The 25,291-nt window shown below is 38.6% G+C and overlaps 2 protein-coding genes across 2 annotated transcripts; one reads left to right on the top strand and one right to left on the bottom strand.

The window, feature by feature from the left end:
• Positions 1–44: 44 nt before the first annotated feature.
• LOC139951577 (uncharacterized) lies at positions 45–23,291 on the bottom strand. The gene is made up of 13 exons (XM_071950535.1): positions 23,048–23,291; positions 22,055–22,390; positions 21,210–21,518; positions 19,550–19,811; positions 18,606–18,706; positions 17,982–18,233; positions 17,311–17,421; positions 16,540–16,727; positions 3,256–3,378; positions 2,554–2,665; positions 1,953–2,049; positions 1,166–1,265; positions 45–520 (listed from the first exon to the last, which is right to left on the bottom strand). The coding sequence occupies exons 1-13, from the start codon at positions 23,214–23,216 to the stop codon at positions 449–451; spliced, it is 2,232 nt and encodes a 743-aa protein (XP_071806636.1). The 5' UTR covers positions 23,217–23,291; the 3' UTR covers positions 45–448.
• LOC139951578 (uncharacterized) lies at positions 5,745–15,258 on the top strand. Its single transcript, XM_071950536.1, has 6 exons — positions 5,745–5,860; positions 9,167–9,427; positions 10,888–11,888; positions 12,311–12,371; positions 13,004–13,166; positions 13,873–15,258. The coding sequence occupies exons 2-6, from the start codon at positions 9,181–9,183 to the stop codon at positions 13,997–13,999; spliced, it is 1,599 nt and encodes a 532-aa protein (XP_071806637.1). The 5' UTR covers positions 5,745–5,860; positions 9,167–9,180; the 3' UTR covers positions 14,000–15,258.
• Positions 23,292–25,291: the final 2,000 nt, after the last annotated feature.

The following is a 25,291-nucleotide window of genomic DNA, read 5'->3' as shown; positions in this document are numbered from 1 at the left end:
TGAAATAATTTGTATATAACTATTTGATTTGCGGTAACACCATGACATGTGTGTATCTACTTGCCAGGTAGAGTATGTTTTAGAGAACTGTCTTAAGTTTCTTTATTCTACTACCGCGGAGTAGATTCGGGTGTTCGGGAGACTTCTCAGTTCTGAAAAGAACTGTCCTGCTTTTTACTACTACCCGGGCGGATGGTAAAGAAAATAGGCTGGGACTACTACTTTAGCTTATAGGATCGTAATTAACTGTACTACCGCGGAGTCAGTTCTTAAATCGGTCTCAACGTTTCGACTAGCTTGCTCTAGTCATCGTCAGTATAGAGGTGAGGTATACATTGATACCTCACCATGCAATGCCTCAAATCCGAAATCATTGTATCAATTGTAACATTGGGTCTGTTAACCATTGCCTGTCTTGCGGATAAAGACCGTGACCCGCCTTTCTCTTTCATATCTTCTCGTCTGGTACGTCCACGTCGTCGTAGATCACCTCAGCCAACTTATCAACACGAATGTATTCCTAATCAACAAACAAGAAAAAGGTATACAAATTGATCAACATGATACATTTATTAATCATTTGCATTTGGTTATGTATTATACCAGGGTACGGCCACACAGCTTACACAGGTTTCCAGAAGGGCACTGCATAAACTACCTACTAAGAAAGCATTTACTTTTAATTGCGGTGTAGGCCCCTACGCGATTTTATTTCAAACAACACAACACCAACATTCAATTGGAGACAACTAAGGACGCAAGGTGGCAGCAGACTTTATACCAAGTGAACACATTATTTTGTCTCGTAAATGTGGCCATGCTTAGGCCGGGTCCGAATTGACGGCTTCAACTTTTCTTTTCGATAAGTACACTGTGTTCTTTCACGCGCGTTACACAACACACGGGACCTACAGCGTTACGTCCCATCCGAAGGACGAAGCATTATTGGTTAAAGTGTCTTGCTTAAAGGACACAAGTGTCACGACCGGGACGCTCACCCACACTCTGCTGATCAGAAAAGAAATACCAGAGCTTGCCGGTGCTCTTACCCGCTCTGCCACGACATGTCATAATTTTTTTTCTTTAAACTTCTTTAATTTAAATTTATTTATTTCCATATGTTTATTACTTGACTTTTAACTGTTTATTTACAAAGTATAATCACCTCATTGTAGCTGTGCAATTTCCCCAGCTCCTTCGAAATTTCCGTGAAACTGCTCCGCTCCTGTGGATCTGTTTTCCAGCAACTCAACATGATACAGTATCTGAAAGTATTGTGGTCAAAGTATGAATTGTTTTAGTAACAATCTTTGCAAGAAACAAACATTCTGGAAGTGAAATCAATTCAGGAACATTTATTTTAATGCTGTCATACAGTACGTCGAAATTATAAAATGCAATAATGAGATAATTTGATAATTGGTAATTACTCAAAATAATTGTTATGATACAAATTTACTTGGTTATAACGAACAATGCAGAGGTTGAGAAACGGCTCCCTCCGAAGTAACGTAGTTTTCGAGAAAGAAGTTATTTTCCACTAAACTATTTGAATTTGGTTTCGAGACCTCAGATTTAGAATTTGAGGTCTCGAAATCAAGCACCTGAAAGCACACACCTTTGTGTGACGAGGGTGTTTCTTCGTCCATTATCATCTCGCAACTTCGACGACCAATTGAGTTCACACGTTTGTTATTCAGTGCGTATGTTGAGATACAGCAACAAGTGAGGAGACTGGTCTTTGAAAATTACTTAAAGGTGTCCAGTGTCTTTAAGCGAGATGATCATACCGATGCGCATCAAAGCTCGGTTGGTAGAGTATCTACCCGGAGTATCAGGGGTCTAGGGTTCAAATCCCAATGAGGACCATTTTCTCCCATCTCATGTTTGATAATGGTTCACTTACACAGATAAATATATGATATTTTCAAGTTATTTAAACTTGAACTCACAGTTGTTGCTTGCAGCACGCTGGTTTGGGCATACGGTACCCCGATCTTAGCTTACTCAACATCGTCTGAATCCCAAGAAGTGGATATGGCCGGGCACCTATACATGAACAAAGGTTTGAATAAAAACACCCAATTCTGCAGCGATGTATAATCACTAACGGTTCACCTAGGCCAGGCTATTAGAAACGTAAGATTTATATCAATGACTAGCGAGGAAAACTTAGGGCCGTGTCACACGAGACAATTAACAGACTACCAGTTCCAGGCAATCTCCATGAAGAAAAAACATTCACATTGCAATGTCGCTCTTGTGGATCGTAAGGCAATGTTTTAAATTTGACTCATGTGCTACCAAGGTGATCCTGTGCACCATACAGGTGGTTGCCTCAAAGTTGCCTGAAAAAGTTGCCTGAAAAAGTTGCCTTGTGTGACGAGACCCATACACTGCAAACAAACTGGGGGTGCCACTACGGCATGAGTGTTGTCACATATAATATATAAAATAACATATTAAGCAGCCATTCAAAGCACAAGCAAATAAAATAAAAAGGTAAAACAAATACTGACAATTCTCTCGAAATAGTGTTATTATAATTCTCACCAAAGGTAACGATCTCCCACAGCAGGATCCCGAAAGACCATACGTCACTCTTTGTTGTGAACACGTCATCGACTAGTGATTCTATGGCCATCCAGCGAATGGGCAGAGGTCCCTGTCAAATACAACAATTCAAATAATATTAATTTAACTAAAGACAATACCCAAGTGTGTGTGTGTGTGAGTCTGTGGGGGGGGGGGGGGGGGGCACTGAAACACCAAATCGACATGTAAGGCTTCTGGGTGTCGAACCGGGGTCCACAGAGAGGTGAAATGCTGGGACAGGAACCACTGAGCAAACCTGACTGCCCTATATAACAAGATGAATAGGAAACAACAAGAAATGTTCAGTTTTAGATGTGGGAGAAAGAAGAAAAAAGTGGGAAAACCTACGCAATTAGGTCAGGACTGAAACCCAATCCACTTTGGTCTGATGTGGGATTCGAACTGGGGTCCACAGAGGTATGAAGGGCACAACCAGAAACCACTGAGGCAACCTGATAACAAGATGACATGCAAACAATGTGCAATCGGTTGTTCACTATTTATCGAGTGACCCAGATGGGCGATCAATCTCAAACTTCTACAGGTTTGTCAGTTTATGTGTATGATGGGTTACATGAAGTGCCTACACTGTCAGCAACTGTTTTGTTAACAATAAAAAATAAAAAATCTGTAATGTTTCTTTAAACAAAGGGGACACACCTGTGATTGTCGCTGGTAGATGCGGACATTCATGACGTCACGGGCCAGTCCAAAGTCAGCCACCTTACAGACCATGTCTTCACTTACCAGAACGTTACGGGCAGCCAGATCACGATGGATATACTGAGGGGATCAAACCAAATGGAAAACCAAAAATTAAAACCATTTTGTTCCCGTCATTATGGGATGTAAAACATTGGTGATCATTAAGTGCCACGTTTCTTAGTATTACAATCATAAGGTACCAAGTGTCTAAGAAAATCGATTGAAAACTCAATGTTTTTTTGGTTTTTGTTGTTGTTATAAAATGAACTAGAAAACACCACCAATGTACAGTTTATTATATCTTGATGTTGACATCTAGCTGAAATCAATGTTTATACGTAAATGTTTGTTTGATGTCATTATCATTTGATGGTTTCAACCATTTAACCAAGCGGAATGATGACTCTCATACAAAACTGGTCTTGCCCACACTGTAAAAAAACCCTGTAAATATACAAGTTTTTGGGGCAATAAAATTACAGCAAGGCAACGTTTTTTGGGTCTGACTGAGTTTTGCTGGTAAATAAACACCAAGTTGCTGTTAATTAACATTACGACGTTTATTTACATAGTACACCTTTTTTTTTACGGAAATGATCCTGAAAAAAACGGTCTGCAATTGAAAATAACAGTTATAACTGTAAATTTCAATTGTAGGCCGTTTTTCCAGGATCATTTCCGTCAAAATACAGGTTTCCCGTGCGTGTGAAATAAACCTGTAAAAATACACTGTAAAAATGACTGTAAAATACAAGTTTTGGGACAATAAAATTACAGCAATGCAACGTTTTTAGGTTTGACGGAGTTTTACAGGTAAATAAACGCCACCTTTTTGTTAATTAACTTTACGACGTTTATTTACATATTTTTAACAATGAAACTGTAAATTTAAGTTGTATGCTGTTTTTTTCAGGATCGTTTCCGGCAAAATACAGGTTTCCCGTGCGTGTGAAAAAAAAACTGTAAAAATAAACTGTAAAAATAACCGTAAAATACAGGTTTTTTGGCAATAAAATAACAGCATGGCAACGTTTTTTGGTCTGACGGAGTTTTGCAGGTAAATAAACGCCAACTTGTTGTTAATTAACTTTACGACGTTTATTTACATATTTTTAACAATGAAACTGTAAATTTAACTTGTATGCTGTTTTTTTCAGGGTCGTTTCCGGCAAAATACAGGTTTCCCGTGAGTGTGAAAAAAAATCCTGTAAAAATACACTGTAAAAATAACTGTAAATACAAGTTTTATGGCAATAAAATAACAGCATGGCAACGTTTTTTGGTCTGACGGAGTTTTGCAGGTAAATTAACGCCAACTTGTTGTTAATTAACTTTTCGACGTTTATTTACATATTTTTAACAATGAAATTGTAAATTTAAGTTGTATGCTGTTTTTTTCGGGATCGTTTCCGGAAAAATACAGGTTTCCCGTGCGTGTGAAAACAACCCTGTAAAAATACCCTGTAAAAATAACCGTAAAATACCAGTTTTGGGGCAATAACATAACAGCTATGGCAAGGTTTTTTTGGTCTGACGGAGTTTGTAGGTAAATAAACGCCAACTTGTTGTTAATTAACTTTACGACGTTTATTTACACATATTTTTAACAATGAAACTGTAAATTTAAGTTGTATGCTGTGTTTTCAGGATCGTTTCCGGCAAAATACAGGTTTCCCGTGCGTGTGGAAAAAAACACACCGTACAAATTAACGTTTTTTTGGCAGTAAAAGTACAGCATGGCAACGTGTTTTGGGTCAAACGGAGTTCTGTAAGTAAGTAAACGCCAACTTACTGTTAATTAACTTTACAACGTTAGTTAACACACTTTTTACCCTGTAACTGTAAATTAAAATTGTATGACGTTTAAAATGACAGCGCACCAACGTTGGTTTGACGAATTTTGTTGATGACTGTAGACTTTCTGTTAATAAATAACACACCGTTTATTACATAAATAAACTGTAAATTTAAATTGTAGCTATTTTTATGAATTTTCACGCTGTCAAAATACATTGTTTCCCATTCAAGAAACCTGCAAGGATGCCCTCATAGTCATCTGAATATCGTCTCCTCAAATGATTTTCCCTTTTCATTTCCCCTTCTACCTTCTTTTTGTGACCCCCCCCCCCCCCCCCGAAAGAAAATTTCTCTCAACTGTTGATTTTGTAACCATGGATCATATATTTGTATTATTTATTTATTCAATTACTTATTATGGGCCTGTAGTCTATTGTTAAGTCGGTGGTTAATATTTGCCGAAAAAATCCTGTATTTTTACCGTGGCTCATGTATGCAACGCACGTGGAAACTGGTACCCTGATTTTACATACCGATATAGACAAAAAGCATTTTGGCAACCAGTAACTTTTCAGGAACCAGTCTAGGCTCGCTGTACCGTGAATAACATGGGCTAAATTTGGGAAACTAGACGAGAAGCGGGCGCGCGTGAGCTGTCAACACGGTCTGTCAACAGTTGCTCTCTTTCACGTGAACTGTCGAATCCTGAGCTGAAGTACTGTACTCAGAATTGTGTCAAACAGCAGAATCATTGCTGCTTAAGGTATGATTATATCATTCCATTCATATTGTACGTGTAGCTTAGAATTATAAGTTGTTGATGTTGGCAAAATTGGAAATGTGTTTTGTTGTTTACTCCTTTTTTAGAATTAACTATGTCACTTGTGTACAGTACACATTTAAACCAAAAAGATAAACAAACATGTACAACAGGACTGTTTGTCATGTTTGTGGTACACAATGTGACAGTATCAGAGCATACATACGACATTATCAAGTACATAGACATGATCGAAATATGCGATTTCCTTGTTGTGTGTCGGGTTGTCAAAAAAAGTATTTCACATACAAAGGTCTCATTTCTCATATTGAAAGACACCATCAACTTACGAAGCAAGAAAACAATAATAGGTACAGAGATGCTGGTGTACTTTTCCGGTGTCCACTTGATTTCTGTCAGCATGAATGTTCCGATATTCAGGAGCTACTTGCTCATTTAAGAAGCCATATTACAAGTGGTTTAAATGTACCTTGTCCATTTGAAGGTTGTACCAAAACATTCACAAATAAAAAGTCTTTCTCTTCTCACTTATCGCGGTATCACAGAAACTACTCAGCTCATAATGTGAACCAAACATTAATTGTTGACCAAAATGTTAACTTCAATGTTGATGATAATCCATGCTATGATGGAGCAGGTACATCCACATTTACTGAGCCTGAAGACACAGTTGATGGTGATGACAATGATCATGAAGATGACGATGATCCTGGTGTATCTGTGGCTGACTTTACCAAGAGTATTGCACTATTTCTGCTCAAACTATATTCAAAGTTCCTAGTTCCAGAGAACACTATTCAAATGATAGTGGAAGAGATGCACGATTTGTTTGAACTAAGTTGTGAAAGCGCCAAGAAGCATGTTCAGTGTATGCTTGAAAAAGCAGGTACCAACTGTTCCATTTCAAATCATGTGCTAGCGGGTAACATTTTAGATGCCATATCCGAATTGAGTTGTGCTTTGGATCCATCCAATCATTTTAAGTCCCCATTGTGTGGTGCGCTTCGATCAAAACATTGTAGGAATTGCTACTACAAAAAAGAGTTTGATTTTGTGAAGCCTGTTGAAATCAAATTGGGAGTAGATTCATCTGGCAAAACCCATGTTTGTCATTATGTGCCTATCCTAGAAACTTTGAAAGTCATGTGGAAGGATGGTTCAGTGCAAACACATATTGTACAAGCCAGTGATGTTGCACAAACCTACAGTGATGTCCATGATGGAAAGGTGTACAAGCAAAGTGCATTTTACAAAGACAATCCTAATGCCTTTCAAATAATCTTGTTCCAGGATAGTTTTGAGGTTGTGAATCCTTTGGGTTCTGCTAGAAGTAAGCATAAAATTCTTGGAGTGTATTATACACTTGGAAATATTGATGCTAGGTGTAGATCACAGATAGATCCAATGCAGCTTGTCCTTCTATGCAAAGAAAAGTCAATAAAGCTCTTTGGACAAGAAGCAGTATTTTCAAGACTTGTGCAGGATATAAAATTCCTGGAGAGAGAGGGCATTTCTGTTAATCAAGAAGTTGTCAAGGGAACCGTACTATCAATAGTAGGTGACAATTTAGGTTCTCATTTCATTGGAGGATTCTGTGAAAGTTTCAACGCTGAGTATTTTTGCCGATATTGCCTTCGGAGTAAGACAAAAATTAATGAAGAACCACCATACACCAAAGGGGTGTATCGAACAGTTGAAACACATAATAATTCATTGCAAATTTTAGAGGAAATGGTTGTTGACTCTGACAATGGAATTAAATTTGATTCTGTGTTCAATAATTTGTCGTTCTTTCATGTGGCAAATCCTGGTTTGCCACCTTGCCTAGGACACGACCTCTTTGAAGGCATAGTGGATTATGATGTTGCTTTGTATATTCAGCATTTCATTAGATGCAATTGGTTCACCGACAAGATTTTGAATGAAGAGCTGCAGAATTTTCCATTTTGTGTAAGTGATGCAAAAGATAAGCTCTATACAGCAAAGAAAGACAAAATAGGGGGTCATGCAGTTCAGAATTGGCATTTCTTACGATATTTCCCACTTATAATGTATAATCACATTCTAGATACTGAAGACCCTGTTTGGGAGTTGCTTTTGAAGTTAAAGCAAATAGTGGAAATTGTTGTTTCACCAGTCATTTCATCCTCACAAGTGGCTAATCTCAAAGTCCTTGTTGATGAATATCTTGAAGATAGAGTCCGACTGTTTCCAGGTAAAAAGCTTCGTCCCAAGCATCACTTCTTGGGCCATTATGCATGGCTTATACATATGTTTGGGCCACTTATTCGTGTCTGGACATTGAGGTTTGAAAGCAAACACTCTTTTTTCAAAAAGTGTGTGCGATTCAGCCAGAATTTTAAGAACATAACAGGAATGCTATCAGAGAGACATCAATTGTTTCAAGCATTCTCCTGTCATGGGCAGCTATTTCCTGATGATGTTAAAACGGATAAAGGAATAGGATTTGATCCAAATCTTTATGCTGGAAGCATCCAACAAGCTGTACATTTGTATTTTGGTGACAAATTTCATGACAAGAGTTGTGAAGTTTCTGATGAAGTTTTTATCTTTGGCACAAAATACACAAAGGGCAAGTATGTTCTGGTTAAATCTGCTGATTCCTGGACTTTTGCCTGCATACTTCTTGTTCTGTTGAGAGAGGAGGTCTATTTTCTTGTCAGACGATGTGAATGTACATATCTGCATGAATATGGCCTTTATAAACTGTGTTCATCAGACAGTGATCACTCAAATGTAGAATGCATACCATACACTGCTCTGAAAGACTACTTCCCTTTGGCCTCTTATAACATTAGAGGCAATTCCATGATCACACTAAAAAACCAACCAAAGATTTGTTAGGACTGCAGTTTATTTATAGGGCCTAGTCGACTACATGTACCTCATGTCAACAGGCAAACAGTTGATCCACCTACACTGTACTCACCTTGTGTTGCTTTGTAAGGTGCAATGGAAAGAAACTAGAAGTAGATTGTGTATGGTCTCTGTGTTCCTATAACATTTATATTTAGAAAACATGTATGGACCAATTTTCATGTATTGATTATTAGGCGGGGTTAACCAAAATAGATGTACATATATAATGTACAAATATTTTTGCCCATGGTTAACAAGTGTTGGTCAAGTATTTATTGTCAATTTGCCAGCAAAACAATATATAATAAAACACACGTACCATGAATGTTGTGATCAGAGTTTGGGTCAATCTGTGCCAGCTGAGTAGGGACAATCTACCCTTTCATTGACTCAACAGTATTATTACAGATTTCAGCTTTGCAATGGATGACATTCACACTCACAGTGAAACAGGAAGTGATGTGGAGGAGCAGGAAGATGAGATTGCACAGTCAATACATTCAGTTTTGCCAGCTATTCAGCCACATCGCTTTATGAAATTAGTGACCTGCTTGCAAAGATTAGGTGTTGTGTGCAAAGAGGACATGACTTATTTGGTTGAAGATGACATGGTTCCTACCCTTACCAAGATTGAAGCAAGGAAGCTGCTATCAGGTGTGAAAGTGAAAGGTTAGCAATAGAAATATAGTTTTTGATTTTTCTTGCTTCTCAAGTCATTGACAAATCCTGGATTTTTTTTTTTTTTTGGGGGGGGGGGTGGACTTAAACCACCCAGCCATGAAAAAATTTAACCAACATTAAATAAGTTTAGTGGGGGTGGGGAAGAGTTGTTACAATGTAGGTGGATTGGTAGTACATTAAAAGCAAAAAAGTAGGTTGTACTGTTTGGTCATTTTGATCAAGTAACCACAGGGTCCCTAGGTGACCCCCTCATATTTGGCTGAATTTGTTTTAAACATAGCATTATTCTTGAAACGCAGACACAAATAAAATAAATTAAAAATATGAGAAAAATTCACAGCGGATTGGGATTTAAGACCCTTCAAATGGGGTGTGTCACTGGCCTTTTTGACAAATGAAAATGTTGCTGACACTTTTCCACAAATTTCATACATGTATGCTCATAATTTATATTTAAATAACATGTGTATAGGCCTCAAAGTTGGTCAAAGTTGACCTGTTCTCTTCACAAAAGGCATCTAAAACACTGTATCTACATCACATCTTGAGATATTCTCACCTAAAAGCACTACTTTAATTCTTCGACAGTTATTAAATTGGAATGTTTACCCCCCCCCCCCCAAATTCACATTCAAACATAATATAGCACTATTTTGTATAATATAGCTAAATAGCTATATTATACCAAAGTAGTGTTTTTTTATGTTTGAATGTGAATTTGGGGGGGGGGGGTAAACATTCCAATTAAATAACTGTATATGAATTAAAGTAGCGTTTTTAGGTGAGAATATCTCAAGATGTGATGTAGATACAGTGTTTTAGATGCCTTTTATATAAAGAGTACAGGTCAAGTTTACCCAATAAACCAACTTTCAGGCTCACATCTTTTCAAATCAATACATGTAGTTAGCTATGAGTAAATGAAAATGGACAAAAAGTGACAGTAAGATTGTCATATGTCAAAAAGGGTGGTGCCACGCCCCTTTTGGTGGGCCATAAATCCCAATCCACTAGGAATTTGGCTGGATTTGTTGTCTGATTTTGAAGGGTAAAGCTATTTAAAAAAAAATTTCAGCCAAATTTGAAGGGGTCACATGGGGGATTGTGAAAGTTTAGGTGATCTGACTTGGAATGACCCTATTTAAGAAAAAATTGTGAGAGTTTATTCAGAACATAATACATGTGTCTTTCTTTGCATGATTTAATATTGATTTCACTATTTTCAATATTACATGGGAATGTGTGCATTTTTTAATCACTCCGGTCCCTCCCCCACACACATACCAATCTTTCAATTTTGGATCCACCAATGCAAGTCTTTTTAACCTAAAGGCTAACCATTTCCAGATTCAGGGTTAAAATGTACATCTCAAAAATGCTCTAATTAGTTGAAGTTTTTGTTTATATTATTAAATTTAATAAATATTAGATTTTTTCCACATTCATAGGTGTGCCTGAGAAAGCACCTGCAATGGAATCATCTGTGACAGAAGATGACTCTTCATCAGCGGCAGGCTCATCTGTGCCAGAAGATGACTCTTCATCAACTGCATCAGGCACATCTCCAATGTCATCGACTGCATCTAGTGTTCAACCTAGCATCCCTTGGCGCAAGATGTCAAAAGAGCTCCTGTCTTGTGTACAGGCTAATTTGAGTCCATCGCCAAGCATGAGGAAGGAGATGATTAGAGTCATAATAGACGATTTACACAAGCCAAACACACCACTCCCTCGCACTAAGACATTACGGTCAATTGCCCAAGAAGTCATCCGTAAATACCCAAAATCCTTCATCGACGAAGTCGACGGTGAACAAATTGGTAGCGGATACGATAGTATCCTCTCGCAACTCGTCAACAGGGTTGACAATATTTCTCGGAGTCAGTTGTCTACAAAAAGGAAATCATCACCAGACAATGCGAGTGCAACACCTGTCAGTAAGAGAAAGCGTGATTCGTATGGATGTATTAACTGGGAACCCAGTTCTTTTCCTCAAGGTCAGACACAAGAATCGCAAAATGAACTCAAAGAACAATTAAAACAATTACACAAATCAGAACCTCACACCAAAACTTCGGAGGTCATGGACCTAATGGGTTTGACTTACAGGAGTCAAAGGCTGGCAATAAATAAACCGACATGTGTGTTCCTCGACTTAACAGAACAATGGCCCTACCTCTTTGACGAAAGATTCATGTTGGAACACTTCAAAGAACTTGTTGGCATAGATGTGAAGGTGAAACTGACCAATATCTTCGAAGACAAGGTACCAAAGCTGCTACGCTTTTTGAAGCAAGGGGTTAACAACAAAAAGGTACAAACTGTCCTCACTGATATAGAGAAAGCCAATCGTGAAGTAGGTGACCATACACCACAGGTGATTGGACTGATTCTGCTACTGTGCAGTTACTTTGGAGAGGACGAAGCTTGCCACGTCATATCAAGAGAGGTAAGGCCGGTCACCCTACTTAATTGTTTGCATTTCAATGACTGAATGTGGAACTCACTCCAACCACAAGTGAGATCAGCTGCTGCCACCAATACTTTAAGTCCCTTCTTTAAAACATCCAAATTTAAGTACATGTAGGAGCTTACTTGCAGGAGGGTCTGTGCGTTTATAGCCCAACCAAGCAGTAGCGGTTTGTGCAATATTAACAACAAGATAAGACAAGACAAAGAAACCCACCCAGTCTGAACCCATTCTGCACAATAGCCAACCCTCACTTTGCAATCACCTTGGGATTGGTGCTATTGAACTATAAGCTGTGACTGTCATTTTTCCTAATTTGTCCAACTCTATTATTCTATCTGATAAGTTTTTTAACCTACATGTATTAACAATTTTTGTGTTTCTATGTTGTTTTATAATAGACACTTGGATATCCTATGGAGAAAGACAGACTTCCTGCAAATCCATGTTTGGTTTCATACAGTAAGTGCATATATTGGTTTTGTTTTGTTTTGTCTGTATACTGTGTAAGGGCTTGCTGTGTACTTCAAACTTTACAGCCAACAAATTAACATAAAGAGTTTGTATTAACGCTGTTCAAGGGGGGGGACCACATATAGCCCCCTTCCTCTGTATTTTCCAAAGTTTACGACTGATTAATATGTGGGGGTGTGCTCTCCCCACCTGATAGGGTTAAAATGTCACTTAAAGGAACACGCTGCCTTGGATCGGACGAGTTGGTCTATAAAAAAAAGCATTTTTAACCGTTAGTTATAAAAAGCATATGGTTGGAAAGGCCATTTATTGGAGTCAAAAATATGACTCCCATAAATGGCCGACTGTGTTAGTCGACGAGGTAAAAGGAAAACCGTAAAATTTCGAGTCATGTTTGTGTGGATCATTGTATTATACTTTTACAGCATCTTTCTACCTGTATACATTTTATAACAAACGCTTTTCAAAGACCAACTCGACCGATCCAAGGCAACGTGTTCCTTTAATATGTTTGTCAGAAACATTGCATGCTACAAGTCAAATTTCCATCTAAATATTTGCAAGGCATTTGTTTGTGTCTTTAACTTTACTGTCCAATACTTTCATTACATGCATTGCAGGTAGACCACTTCAATCTTCAAGATTTTCACTCGCCATTGGAAAGTTTCTCGTGGCAGATTTGGCTAATCCTTTGTCAGCCCTAAGCATGTGGTTCTGTGCTTACTATTGCTTCAATTTGAAGTACCCGAACAAGTCTGAAGGGGTGCTTGAGTTTATCCAGAGGTGAGTTTACTGATAATGTTTAAGAAGCTTGGCCTGTTCATGCTAGAGGAATCCCAGGGTTGATGCAGGGTTCAATTTATCATGTTCTGTGTTTAACAATTGGAAACAATTAAACCTGCACCAACCCTGAGAATTTTCGCCCTGATTCGAGGTCAGGGTTGAGATTTTTCAACCATTGATCCCCCATGGAAGATAGGTATTGGTTTATTTGGTACTCATGAACAACTACTGAACACAGGAGTCAGCATGTACTTAGGGTGGGACCCCTAAGAGTCATTACAAGTGGGTCTCAATGACCACTTCCTACTGTCCAATGAGACTCTCATTGGACAGTAGGAAGTGGTCTGATATTTGGCCATACTCATAGCACATGTATGCCCACTAGTATGTCAAGGGTCACACATAAAATTAGTGTGCACCCCTCCTTTGTCTCCCTTTCCATTGTTCCTCCCCTGCTTTTTCTGACTACAGTCTTCTTTTGTCTTTTCACTTCTTTCCACCTGGCTGCTTCTGTTACACATGTTTGTGTGTGTTGTGTTGTCATTTAGCCTTTGAGAAGGACTCTGCTAGGGTCGAAACATGACATTAACTCCTTTCTGTATCTAAACAGTTCCAAATTTGTTTATAACAAACATAACAGCACATCTTTATTTTTTAACAAAGACAAGGCAATATTCCAATCTGTATGTTTCTGTTTTTATTGCAGATGTTTCTTGGGCCTAAACCCAGGGACTGGCTCCAAAAGTGGACGAAAGAAGCCGTCTGTTCATCCAGGCGTACTGAAGCTGGCTAATTCAATGAAAGTCTTTGAGAATGAGTGGGACTTGAACTAAAAAACATGGTACATGTAAGTGTAATCATCATATGAAAGTTTTGGCTACTCCACCAATATTTTTTGAAGTGACACATAATTTTAATATATGTGCCATTGCAAAAACATGCAGCACATTGTAAACTTGTCTCATTTTTGTTAAGGTAATAATAGTATCAGGCCTTTAATATTAGTGGAAGTTGAACCAATAAACAAAGACCTGTTAATCACATATGTATTCTTGGTGGAGTGGCCAAAACTTGAGCCACTATTAGAGATTAAAATTATGTGTCACTGCAAAAAATCTGCAACACTTAAATACTTGTCTCATTTTTATTCAGGTCAACTTTTATACAGGCCTTTAAAATCAGTTGAAGTTATGCCAATAAACAAAGACTTGTGATCATATATGTATTCTTGGTGGAGTGGCCAAAACTTGAGCCACTATTAGAGATTAAAATTATGTGTCACTGCAAAAAATCTGCAACACATAAATACTTGTCTCATTTTTATTCAGGTCATACTTTTATACAGGCCTTTAAAATCAGTTGGAGTTATGCCAATAAACAAAGACTTGTGATCATATATGTATTCTTGGTGGAGTGGCCAAAACTTGAGCCTCTATTAGAGATAAAAATTATGTGTCACTGCACAAAATCTGCAACACATAAATACTTGTCTCATTTTTATTCAGGTCATACTTTTATACAGGCCTTTAAAATCAGTTGAAGTTATGCAAATAAACAAAGACTTGTGATCACATATATGTATTCTTGGTGGAGTGGCCAAAACTTGAGCCACTATTAGAGATAAAAATTATGTGTCACTGCAAAAAATCTGCAACACATAAATACTTGTCTCATTTTTATTCAGGTCATACTTTTATACAGGCCTTTAAAATCAGTTGAAGTTATGCAAATAAACAAAGACTTGTGATCACATATGTATTCTTGTTGGAGTGGCCAAAACTTGAGCCACTATTAGAGATAAAAATTATGTGTTCATGCAAAAAATCTGCAACACATAATTTGTGACGTAATATACGTGTAATGTTCTGTTCTGATAGTGGAACAAAAAATAGACAAGTTTGTATTATAGATTTATTTATTTTTTTGTTCCACCATCAGAACAGAACATTACACCGTTATTTTGATTTATTTATTAAATGTTGGAGATGTTTTTGTTCTGCTTTTCTTGTTTGTTCTTAGGGTTCCAAGAAGGTATATGCCAAAGTTTGCCAAGTTTTTACACGTTTGTCGTTTGAGGATGTTGAGCGCTAAATAAAAAGAAATCGAAATCCTATACTGATGTGTTCCGGTAATATTATTAATTGTTTGTTCTTGACGTTTCGAGTTATTAAATTGACGTGTATTTTACGGTAAGGTACGGAACGTGATTTTACTGGGATGATTTTGTGAAATTAATTTCAAAAAGCTGTGATTTTAAAGCAAAAGTTGTGTGAAAGGACGGTGGAGCTATCCTATTTGTACAAGCCTCTCCTTGTAAAATCACAGCGACGAACCATAATTTTACAACACCGAAGATACTGTGGTTTAACAATGTGGCGTGTAATTTTGCTAAACCGTCAACGTGAAATAACATTAGTGGGACCGTGATTTTACAGGGTTTAATTTGTGAAATTAAGGTTAGAAAGTTGTTATCTTACAAGAACAGTTACGTTTAATGACTGGAGCTGTCGTATTTTTACAAGCCTCTGTTTGTAAAATCACAGCGACGAACCATAATTTTACAACACCGAAGGTACTGTGATTTAACAGTGTCGCGTGTAATTTAGCTAAACTGTCAACGTGAAGTTACATTGATGGGACTGTGATTTTACAGGGTTTAATTTGTAAAATTAATGTTGGAAAGCTGTTATTTTACAAGAAAGGTTACGTTTAATGACTAGAGCTGCCCTTTTTTTATAAGCCTCTGTTTGTAAAATCACAGCGACGAACTATAATTTTACAACACCGAAGGTACTGTGATTTAACAGTGTTGCGTGTAATTTAGCTCAACCGTCAACGTAAAGTTACATTGGTGGGACTGTGATTTTACAGGGTTTAATTTGTAAAATTAAGGTTGGAAAGCTATTATTTTACAAGAAAAGTTACGTTTAATGACTGGAACTGCCCTATTCTTACAAGCCTCTCCTTGTAAAATCACAGCGACGAACCATAATTTTACAACACCGAAGGTACTGTGATTTAACAGTGTGGCCTGTACATTTACTTTAGACCGTTTATTTACGGGATAGTACTGGCGTCCAAACTGCCAGGAAAAAACCGTAAAAATACGATTTTGTTTTTTACAGTGCATGTTTCTAATTATACACCTACCCCTTAATCACATGGTGTGGTCATCTTGATTTTACTCCAAATGCTCAACTCATTATAACCAAACCGAGGCACGAAAAAACAGTCTGGTTGCATGATTGTGCATTGAATATTACAATTCATTACGGCTGTTGGTTACAGGGAACATGACCAACATGGCCATAAACTATGGGTCTTTAATAACCTCTAATGAAGCGAACTCTAGTGTCGCATATGAACCAGTTACATTTTGAGACGATAAAAACTCCATTCCACTGGCCACATCTTTGGCAAACTTGACGAATGTCTTTGAAGGGTTTTCCTTCAGGCCAGGAAGGTCCGTGGGCGCTGAACCCATCACGGCTGTTTTACAGGATCTTAGTAACGTTTTCAAGTCACCTCTGGACATGTACTCCACTATAACATAAATGGGATCTGTTTCCAAAGTGAAGAAAAACAACAACAACAATGATACATAAATCAAAATTATTATTAAAGACACTGGACACTTTTGGTTATTGTCATAGATCAGCCTTACTTGGTGTGTCTCAACGTATGCCTAAATAACAAACCTGTGAACATTTTAAATCAATTGGTCGTCGAAGTTGCAAGATAATAATGGAAGAAAAATATACCCTTGTCACACGAAGCTGTGTGCTTTCAGATGCTTGATTTCGGGACCTCAAACTCTAATTCTGAGGTCTCAAAATCAAATGTGTGGAAGATTACTTCAGAGGGAGCCGTTTCTTACAATGTTTTATATTATCAACAGCTCTCCATTGCTGGTTACCAAGTAAGTTATCATGCTATTGTAATAATTTTGAGTAACTTCCAATAGGTGTCCACTGCCTTTAAGCGAATGGTATCCTTTGGTTCCGAAATCCAAGACACCGGAATCAACTACGGGGTAACGGAGTGATAGCAACGGAGAGATAGTATAAACAATGCCAGATTTTACTTTTCAACAACTAAAGTCGAGTTTGATTGAGAGCAAAACTAGTGTGTACGTGCATCTTACCAATCTTCGTACAGTGTCCAAGCAATGTGATTATGTTTGGATGTGGGCCAAGTTTCTTCATGAGACGTAACTCTTCAAGAAGTTCACTTCTTGCACAATCATCCGCATCCTCTGAAAATGAACCCCAAAGATGTACTCCAACCAATTCAACTCAAATGTTGTACATCAACAGTTTGTATACCCCAATGTTGTACTCCAAAAAATAGATACAAACATCATACACTCCAAAACCGCGGTATCCCAACAAATAAACCCATACTTTTTACTCCAACACGGCCCAACTGTTTTTTACTCCATCATATACATCCCAGTCTTGTACAGTCCAACAAATAAATTCCAAAGTTTTACTCCAACAAATATATACACTAAATTCCAACAAATAAACCCATACACAGATTCCAACAAAATGACCCAAACGTTTCATTTCAACAAAAAATTTGTATCGTTGTACATCAACAAATAAATCCTAACATGATACCCCATCAAATAAACACCATAGTTCAACTTCAACAAATGTACCCCCCCCCCAAAAAAAAAAGAAGAAAAAAAAGAATGCCAACATGTCAATCAAAAAAAACAACAACTCCGATTTACTCCAACAAATACATCAAAATGTTTCACTCCAACTTTATAGACATATTTTTACAAAGATGTGAAATCTGAAATGTTACCTTTAAGAGTTTTAACAGCTACTTTCTTACGTTCCCCGGAGCTATCAATCCCAAGAGCTGTCCCCTGTAGAACTCTCCCAAAGGCACCTCTGCCAAGTTCCTTTTCAATCCAGATTCGATGTCTTGGAAATTTGAGGCTAGGCCCAACGTTGTGATATTCGTTGATGAAGGAGAGTCTTGGAGAGAGACTGGTGTCATGTATCTTAGTCACATAGGATCTAAGCCCATCTGTTTCCCTCAGAGGAATATTATCTGAAGTAGAAATACAGGACGTTTGGATTCGTTTTTTTTTTTTATTTCATGATCTTCCCATCAAGGGAACTCGGCAAACTCCAACAAGGGGATATAAACACCAAGCTGGCAACAACCAATCTCTCTCATACAAATATTAGTTTAACGTCTATGATTATGAATTGCACAAATCAAGAAATTGTGATTCGGTAACTAGACATTAATATTTATTCTAGTCATTGTGAAATCAGCGGTAAGCTGGGGATTCGAACCCACAACCTTGTGATTGCATGACCAGCAATCTAAACACTTGACCACGGTGATTAAGACGTTTTAAATTCCTATTTTTTGCTAAGCAGAAAACTGTATGTACAATAATTTCATGTTATTTACCACTGGGATGTTCATTCTCTAGTTCGCCAATAGATGTATCGCTGCCGGTTTTCTGTAGACGAGTGTTCTCTTCTTGGAATTTATTTGGTTCCAAATATGCCCTTTCAAACAAATAAAAATAAACAATGTTTAATTCAAAACAATACAGTGACAGTCACAATACGTTGGGCATTTTAGGCATATGAGGTTGGACATATTATGACGTCAACCTCTCGATGAGGCAAAATGAGGTAACTCTAGTAAAAAGGAGATGTTTTCTTTAGGTAGCCTGAACATTTGACGTCACACCTCCAGGCACGTGAATAACGCCAGAGAGTCACGTGGCCCTCTATGTATACCATTGATATCATCGATGGTACTGAATGGTATACCATTGGCTCTGACAATGGTGTTCAACGGTATACCGTTGATAGCACCAATGGTATTGAGTGGTATAGGCCTACCATTGGCAGAGCCAATAGTGTTGAATGCTACACCATTGGCCCATACCATTGTATTGACTGATATACCATTGGCAGAACCAATGGTGTTGAATGCTATACCATTGTACTGCATTATATACCATTGGGTTTTGAATGGTATACCATTGGCTAGACCAATGGTCTTAAATGGTAAACCATCGATATCACAAATGTTACTAAATGAGTTTTGAATGGTATACCAATGGCTGGACCAATGGTGTTTAATGGTTTAGCATTGATATCACCAATGGTACTGAATGGTATGCCATTGGGTTTTGAATGGTATACCAATGGCTAGACCAATGGTGTTCAATGGTACCTCATGAGACTAATTAATAGTAAACCATTGGCAGAGCCAATGGTGTTCAATGGTATACCAGTGATATCAACAATGGTACTGAATGGTATACCATTGGTAGAGACAAGAGGAAATTTTAGTAAAGTGTTCTGCTCAAGTGTCACGACGGGATTCGAACCCCTTACCCGTCATCGTCACCAACATCTATCGTTGAACTGGCACAAACTGCGGTAGTCACTGCTCTCTGTTTGGTGCGTGTTCTTATTTTCATTCCCGCGTAAATGCCCAACAAGATCACAGCCAAAAGCGCCACCAGCGGTCCTGCTATCCATGTGATAATCCGAGTTAAGTTAGGATTCTCCTCCATCTGTTCACCAACCACTGTTGACAAAGTTCCAAGCTGCTCAGCATTTTCTGTTGATATATTTTCTACCTGTTTATCATCCTCTGTTGGCAAAATATGGATCATTTTAAAAGTACAATTTGATTCGATTGACGTCACAAAAGGGGTAGGCGGAGTCAGCCCCCAAACAACTTTATATATTTTTTAAACATATAACTCGTGACAAAAAATTACTAAACAAATTGTTTTACTGTTGGTAAACATATACTCTTATGTTTGAAAGAAAACCAATTCTCTTTCCAGGTGACTTAAATGTCTGTATAGCGTAAAACACACCCAGTAGCTAGCTCTCCACGACAACAGACAATTGCTCTCGCAAGATCACGACTCCAGTGAGGCTCATGCCTTTTCGACTACTCTCCCTTATGAGGCAATAGTCCGGCTACAGCTACGGCTTCGGCTGTTGCTAAGGACGTCTAGCTGTAGTCGTAGCTGTTGCCAAAGATGCAGACACGGCCTTACAGGCGACAACTCCCGGACAAATTTACAAGAAAAAAGTATTCAAGGTTCTACAAATAGTGTGGCGTAATGGATTCTTTACCGTTTGGGGCGTACACAATCGCAAAACTAAATTGCGTTTTATTTAAAGATATTCAAACTTGCCTATTGTTTGACTTGTTGGCGACACATAGTTAGTTACGTTGATTACAACGGACAGAGATAACGGCGGGGCGACAACCTGTCCATATGACGTACACATCACGTGATATTCACCGTCACGGATACTGTTTGGAGGCAATATCATCGTGCTTATTGTATCCATTGTGTGTCGATCGTCGGTGCTTTGTCGAACAGTCTGTACTTCTTCTTGGTAGGTGGTGTTTCCGATGTACCAGAGAAGGTCGACACCTGGTCTGGCTCCAATGGCTGTACAGACAAACGTGTTTGCTGCAGACCCATTCAGATAAAATGGCGCGTCATCAGGAGGTGACGTCAAAAGAACCGGCACGTCAGAGGATGACGTCACGTAAACCGACACGTCAGAGGATGACGTCACGTGAACCGGCGCACCAGAGGATGACGTCACGTGAACCGGCACGTCAGAGGATGACGTCACGTGAACCGGCTGGTCATAGGATGAAGTCACGTAAGCAGGCGCACCAGGGGATGACGTCACGTGAATCGGCACGTCAGTGGATGACGTCACACCATTTACAGATATTATGATACGCTTCACAGCAACTTCAAAAAACGAAATAACAAAGTTAGAGGAGGGCCATGGGTGCATTTCACAAAGAGTTAAGACTATAGTCTAATCGTCTTCAGATTTTAATAACTCCTATATGACTAACGCTAGTTAGGACAATATTTGTGAAATCGACCCCAGCTTCACAAAGCTGACCACCTACAACATAAGTTGTCGCTCAGTTGTCATTATAAAGAAAGGGCCCTGATTTGAACAAAAATAAGGCCCAAGAAATAAATCACGAGTTTAAAACTACCTTCCACGTTCAGTGTTGCTTCTTGAATATCGCTATTTATATGACACGTGTAGATCCCTGCATCCCCAGGCTGTGCATTGGTGACGAGGAGATCCATCTGACCAATGCAACGATCGGTACTGTTAATTTTGAAATTATTGTATTTTGCGTCATTTCGCAAGATGCCTTGAAACGCAACAAAGTTTACATTGTTGTTTACCCAGGCAGAGAAGCTAATTGGTACACAATGTCCTGCTCTGCATGACAAACTGACTGTGGTGTTCGTCATGACTGTGACGTCACTCGGTCCGGTGAAGTTCCCAATATCCCCTAAATGCGGGAAAAAATAATATTATATTAACAATGCTTTACAACAAAGCAACAACGTAATGCCGAGTCTAAGCCTCGCTAGCTCAGCTACAAAATAATCTCTGCAGTGGCCGCCATCTTTAAAGACACTGGACACTATTGGTAATTTGTTGGCAAAGACCAGTCTTCTCACTTGCTGTATCTTAACATATGCATAAAAAAAACTGTGAAAATTTGAGCTCAATCGGTCGTCGAAGTTGCGAGATATTAATGAAAGAAAGAAAAATACCCTTGTCGCACCATGGTCGCACGAAGTTGTGCGAATTCGTGGAAAGTAACTTCTTTCTCGAAAACTACGTCACTTCAGAGGGAGCTGTTTCTCACAATGTTTTATACTATCAACCTTACCCCGTTACTCGTAATCAAGAAAGGTTTTATGATAATAATTATTTTGAGTAATTACCAATAGTGTCCACTGCCTTTATTACCAAGTAAAGTTTGTATGCTAACAATTATTTTGGAGTAAATGCCAATACTGTACAGTGCATTGTACTAACCTTGTACTCTCAAAGTAACGCGTCGAGAGTAGTAGTTAAGAATTTGCTGGCCGGAAACACGGCATTCGAGCTCATATCTCTCGTTACATCCTCGTCCGGAGAGACTCAACACCCCAATCGTATCAGTTGTGTTCACATGAATGCCGTTCACTCGTGTAGTTTCGGTACTGTTCATGATCTTAGACGTTTTGCTGTCGTACCAAGTAACTGATACTGAAGGTCTGGCCCCCAAAGCAGTGCAATTAAGTGTCACTCTATCCGATTCTGCAACCACAACAGGTGTGTCAGCATTTGCCAGTTCACCATCAACCGTAACAGTAATATTTTTCACATCACCTAAAAAATGATAAGCACCAAAATAAGCAAAGTCAGTGTGAAATGTTTTGCATAATTTCATCATAAACATGGCTGAGTATTGAGAGAGTTATAAACGCATTTGGATATATCTTTGGTCACGTGGTAGCTGGACGCCATTTTGTGTTCAAATATATTGCAACCCATTTGCATTCTATACGTTTGTTTTTCTTTACCGAAATACGACTCTGATCGCAAGTTGTCGCAACTTTCTCAACACACAGCTCTGTGGATATTCAATAAAGCGCGCCACCAATAGCTTTCCATGGAGAGGTCACATTCAAAGATGGCTCTGAACCAAACGGGTACTCTTAATAGCTCAATGCAATCTCACCCCGGTATGGATCTCTTTTGCCAACTAAACCGAGGTTGGACAACTTTGGAAAGCCATGAATGCAAAACAAAAATAGATGGCCACAGTTTGTAACAATATGTCACACAATTATTCAAAACAAGTTTTGACTAAGTTGAAAACAAAGCAACTAATCAGTGGGGATACTTTATCATTTGGACATTTCTCAAAAACTACGTTTTTACTTCAGAGGGAGCCGTGCTCTCCATTGCTCGATACCAAGTAAGTTTGTACGCTAACAATTATTTTGAGTATTATAGAGTCCAGTGCTGTTAAACCTCTCTTACCATAAACATAAAGTCTCACACTGATGGAAATACCTGGATGCCCTTCACTGTTTGAAGCTTGACACTCTAGTAGTTTATCGTGATGGGACCAAGTTGCCGTAAACAACATCTCACTTGTACTAGTTGTTAAACCGTCCATACCAACATCGTCTCGGCTGCTATACGTCATTTCTGGCAGGCCTCGCCCATCAATCAGCCAACTAAATGACGCCCCGGGATTAATGCTTGGTACTGAGCAGTTGAATGTTCGAACTTCTCCCTCCGCCAGATGGGAAATATCGTCATCTCCCTCCACCAGATGGGAAATACCATAAGATGAAGTGTACATTTCCGTCGAGTCCGATAGAGTGATACTAGATGGGAGAACTACAAAATAAATAGGATTCTTAATGAGTAAGGGCTTTTGGTAATGGCTGATTCTGCTTCAATAGCAGCTAGCCATACCAGCATGCACTGCAAGCAAAAGCTTGGCTCATGTAGAGCAAAACATGTTGTTGGAGTTGAGCTTATTAGACAACTGGAGTCTTTCCTACATTGCTGACCTGTCTTTGTTAGTCTTTGTTCGTTTCTGTCCATTGTTCGTTTGTCCAGGTAACTACTTTCATTGTTAGCAGCTTGTGCGTTGAGCCTTTTTGAATACATCTGTTCCTTTCATCAGGAACATTTTTCCTACCTGGAGAAGTATCATCCACAAAACATCAACATTCCTATCGGCTCAATGCACACTCTTGCTCATCAGGGAGCCAACCTTATTACAAGCTATGCTTCTTTATGAGTCCATCTACAGTTTCATAAATGTCCATGCTTATTATTCATTAGGTTAATCTTATCAAACAGCTACTTATTTCTAAATTTCCAATTTACATTGCCTTTGATTTGATTTTGATTGTGATTTTGATACTGTGGGAAATAAACTGATTGATTGATTGATGTATGGGGCCGGCAATCTGCATCAAATCACGTCCGTCCCCATGATTGCTACAGACAGAGCATAGCACGGTGACGATGATGATGTTGAACAAAGAATAAATGACTAGAGCGAGATTTGAACCAGCAACCTTCAGAATAGCGCCGGCGCTTTACCATCTGGGTTATCTTGTCCAAAGGGCGGCCGGTCTCCCTATTTTGTTTTTGTTCAGGGGACGCCAATCAGAAAACCCATTCTTAATTTCGTGTATACATAAGTGGGAAAGTGCATAAAATATACACTAATAAAACGAAAGGCACCCTAAAGTGCATAACAATTATGGACGTTCCAACAATGCCACAAAACACTTGAGCCCGTTTGTCAATTTGCTGTTTTACGTGGTCGGTGTTTCATTTGAAGACGATTGATTCATTAATATTGCGATGACTTTTATCAAAGAGAGAAAAATGTGTTGACCACACAAAAACAAACGCTCACATTAAAGGTGCAATACTATAACTTTATCTTAGTACTTAACGCACTTCAGTTGCAAAAACCTAAGACTAATAGTTAAACTACTAATTACGTTACTGCACCTGCTTTTATCCTAGCGGGTAAAGCCAGGGGACCATGAATGAGCGCCATGTGTACGCAAGTGGATTTCACTGCACACGGATGGGGACAGGTATACGAGTTTTCATGATCAGTTTTACTTACCATTTTCCAGAAGTTGTGTGGTGCCTACATTGAAAATCCCAGATGTTGCACTAGTAGTCTTTCTGTACTGAACAAAACATTGATAGATTACATCATTGTTCGAGCGAAAACGAACCGAAATAATTGTTAGAATACTTCGGTTCATTGTAGAATCCATAGTGACACGGTACATAGATGCTGCGTCATCGCGTACAAAACGTGGAGAGATGTCTCCTTTGTCGAACGCCGAAAAGGTGCTGTAAGAATCTTGTTCTTGAATGTACTCGCGCCAGGTGAGGCTGCGGAATGTGTATGTCTCATATGAGATACCGTAGTTACATGTAATGCTAGTAGATGCTCCATCAGTTACAAAAAGTGTAGGTTGCATTGTGACAGTCACATGTTGGCAATCTGAAACTGTGCGAAAAAAGGGAATAGATTAAATACACCTATCACACCAGATAAGAATGATATGACATTCAGCATGAGATGATTCGTAATTGGGTTCGAATAATAAAGCAACCCAATTGCAAACTGTAACACAGATTATGAGAATATGAGACGTAACTTCAAAAACATCCATCTTATTAATCTAACCTTTGAGGCACTGGACATTGTTGGTAATTAATTAGCTTACTCAA

Source organism: Asterias amurensis, chromosome 19 (genome assembly GCF_032118995.1).
Source record: "Asterias amurensis chromosome 19, ASM3211899v1".
In the NCBI taxonomy this organism is placed as follows: domain Eukaryota; kingdom Metazoa; phylum Echinodermata; class Asteroidea; order Forcipulatida; family Asteriidae; genus Asterias; species Asterias amurensis.
The sequence above is the reverse complement of the archived record's forward strand: the minus strand, read 5'-3'. Positions and strand labels throughout refer to the sequence as shown.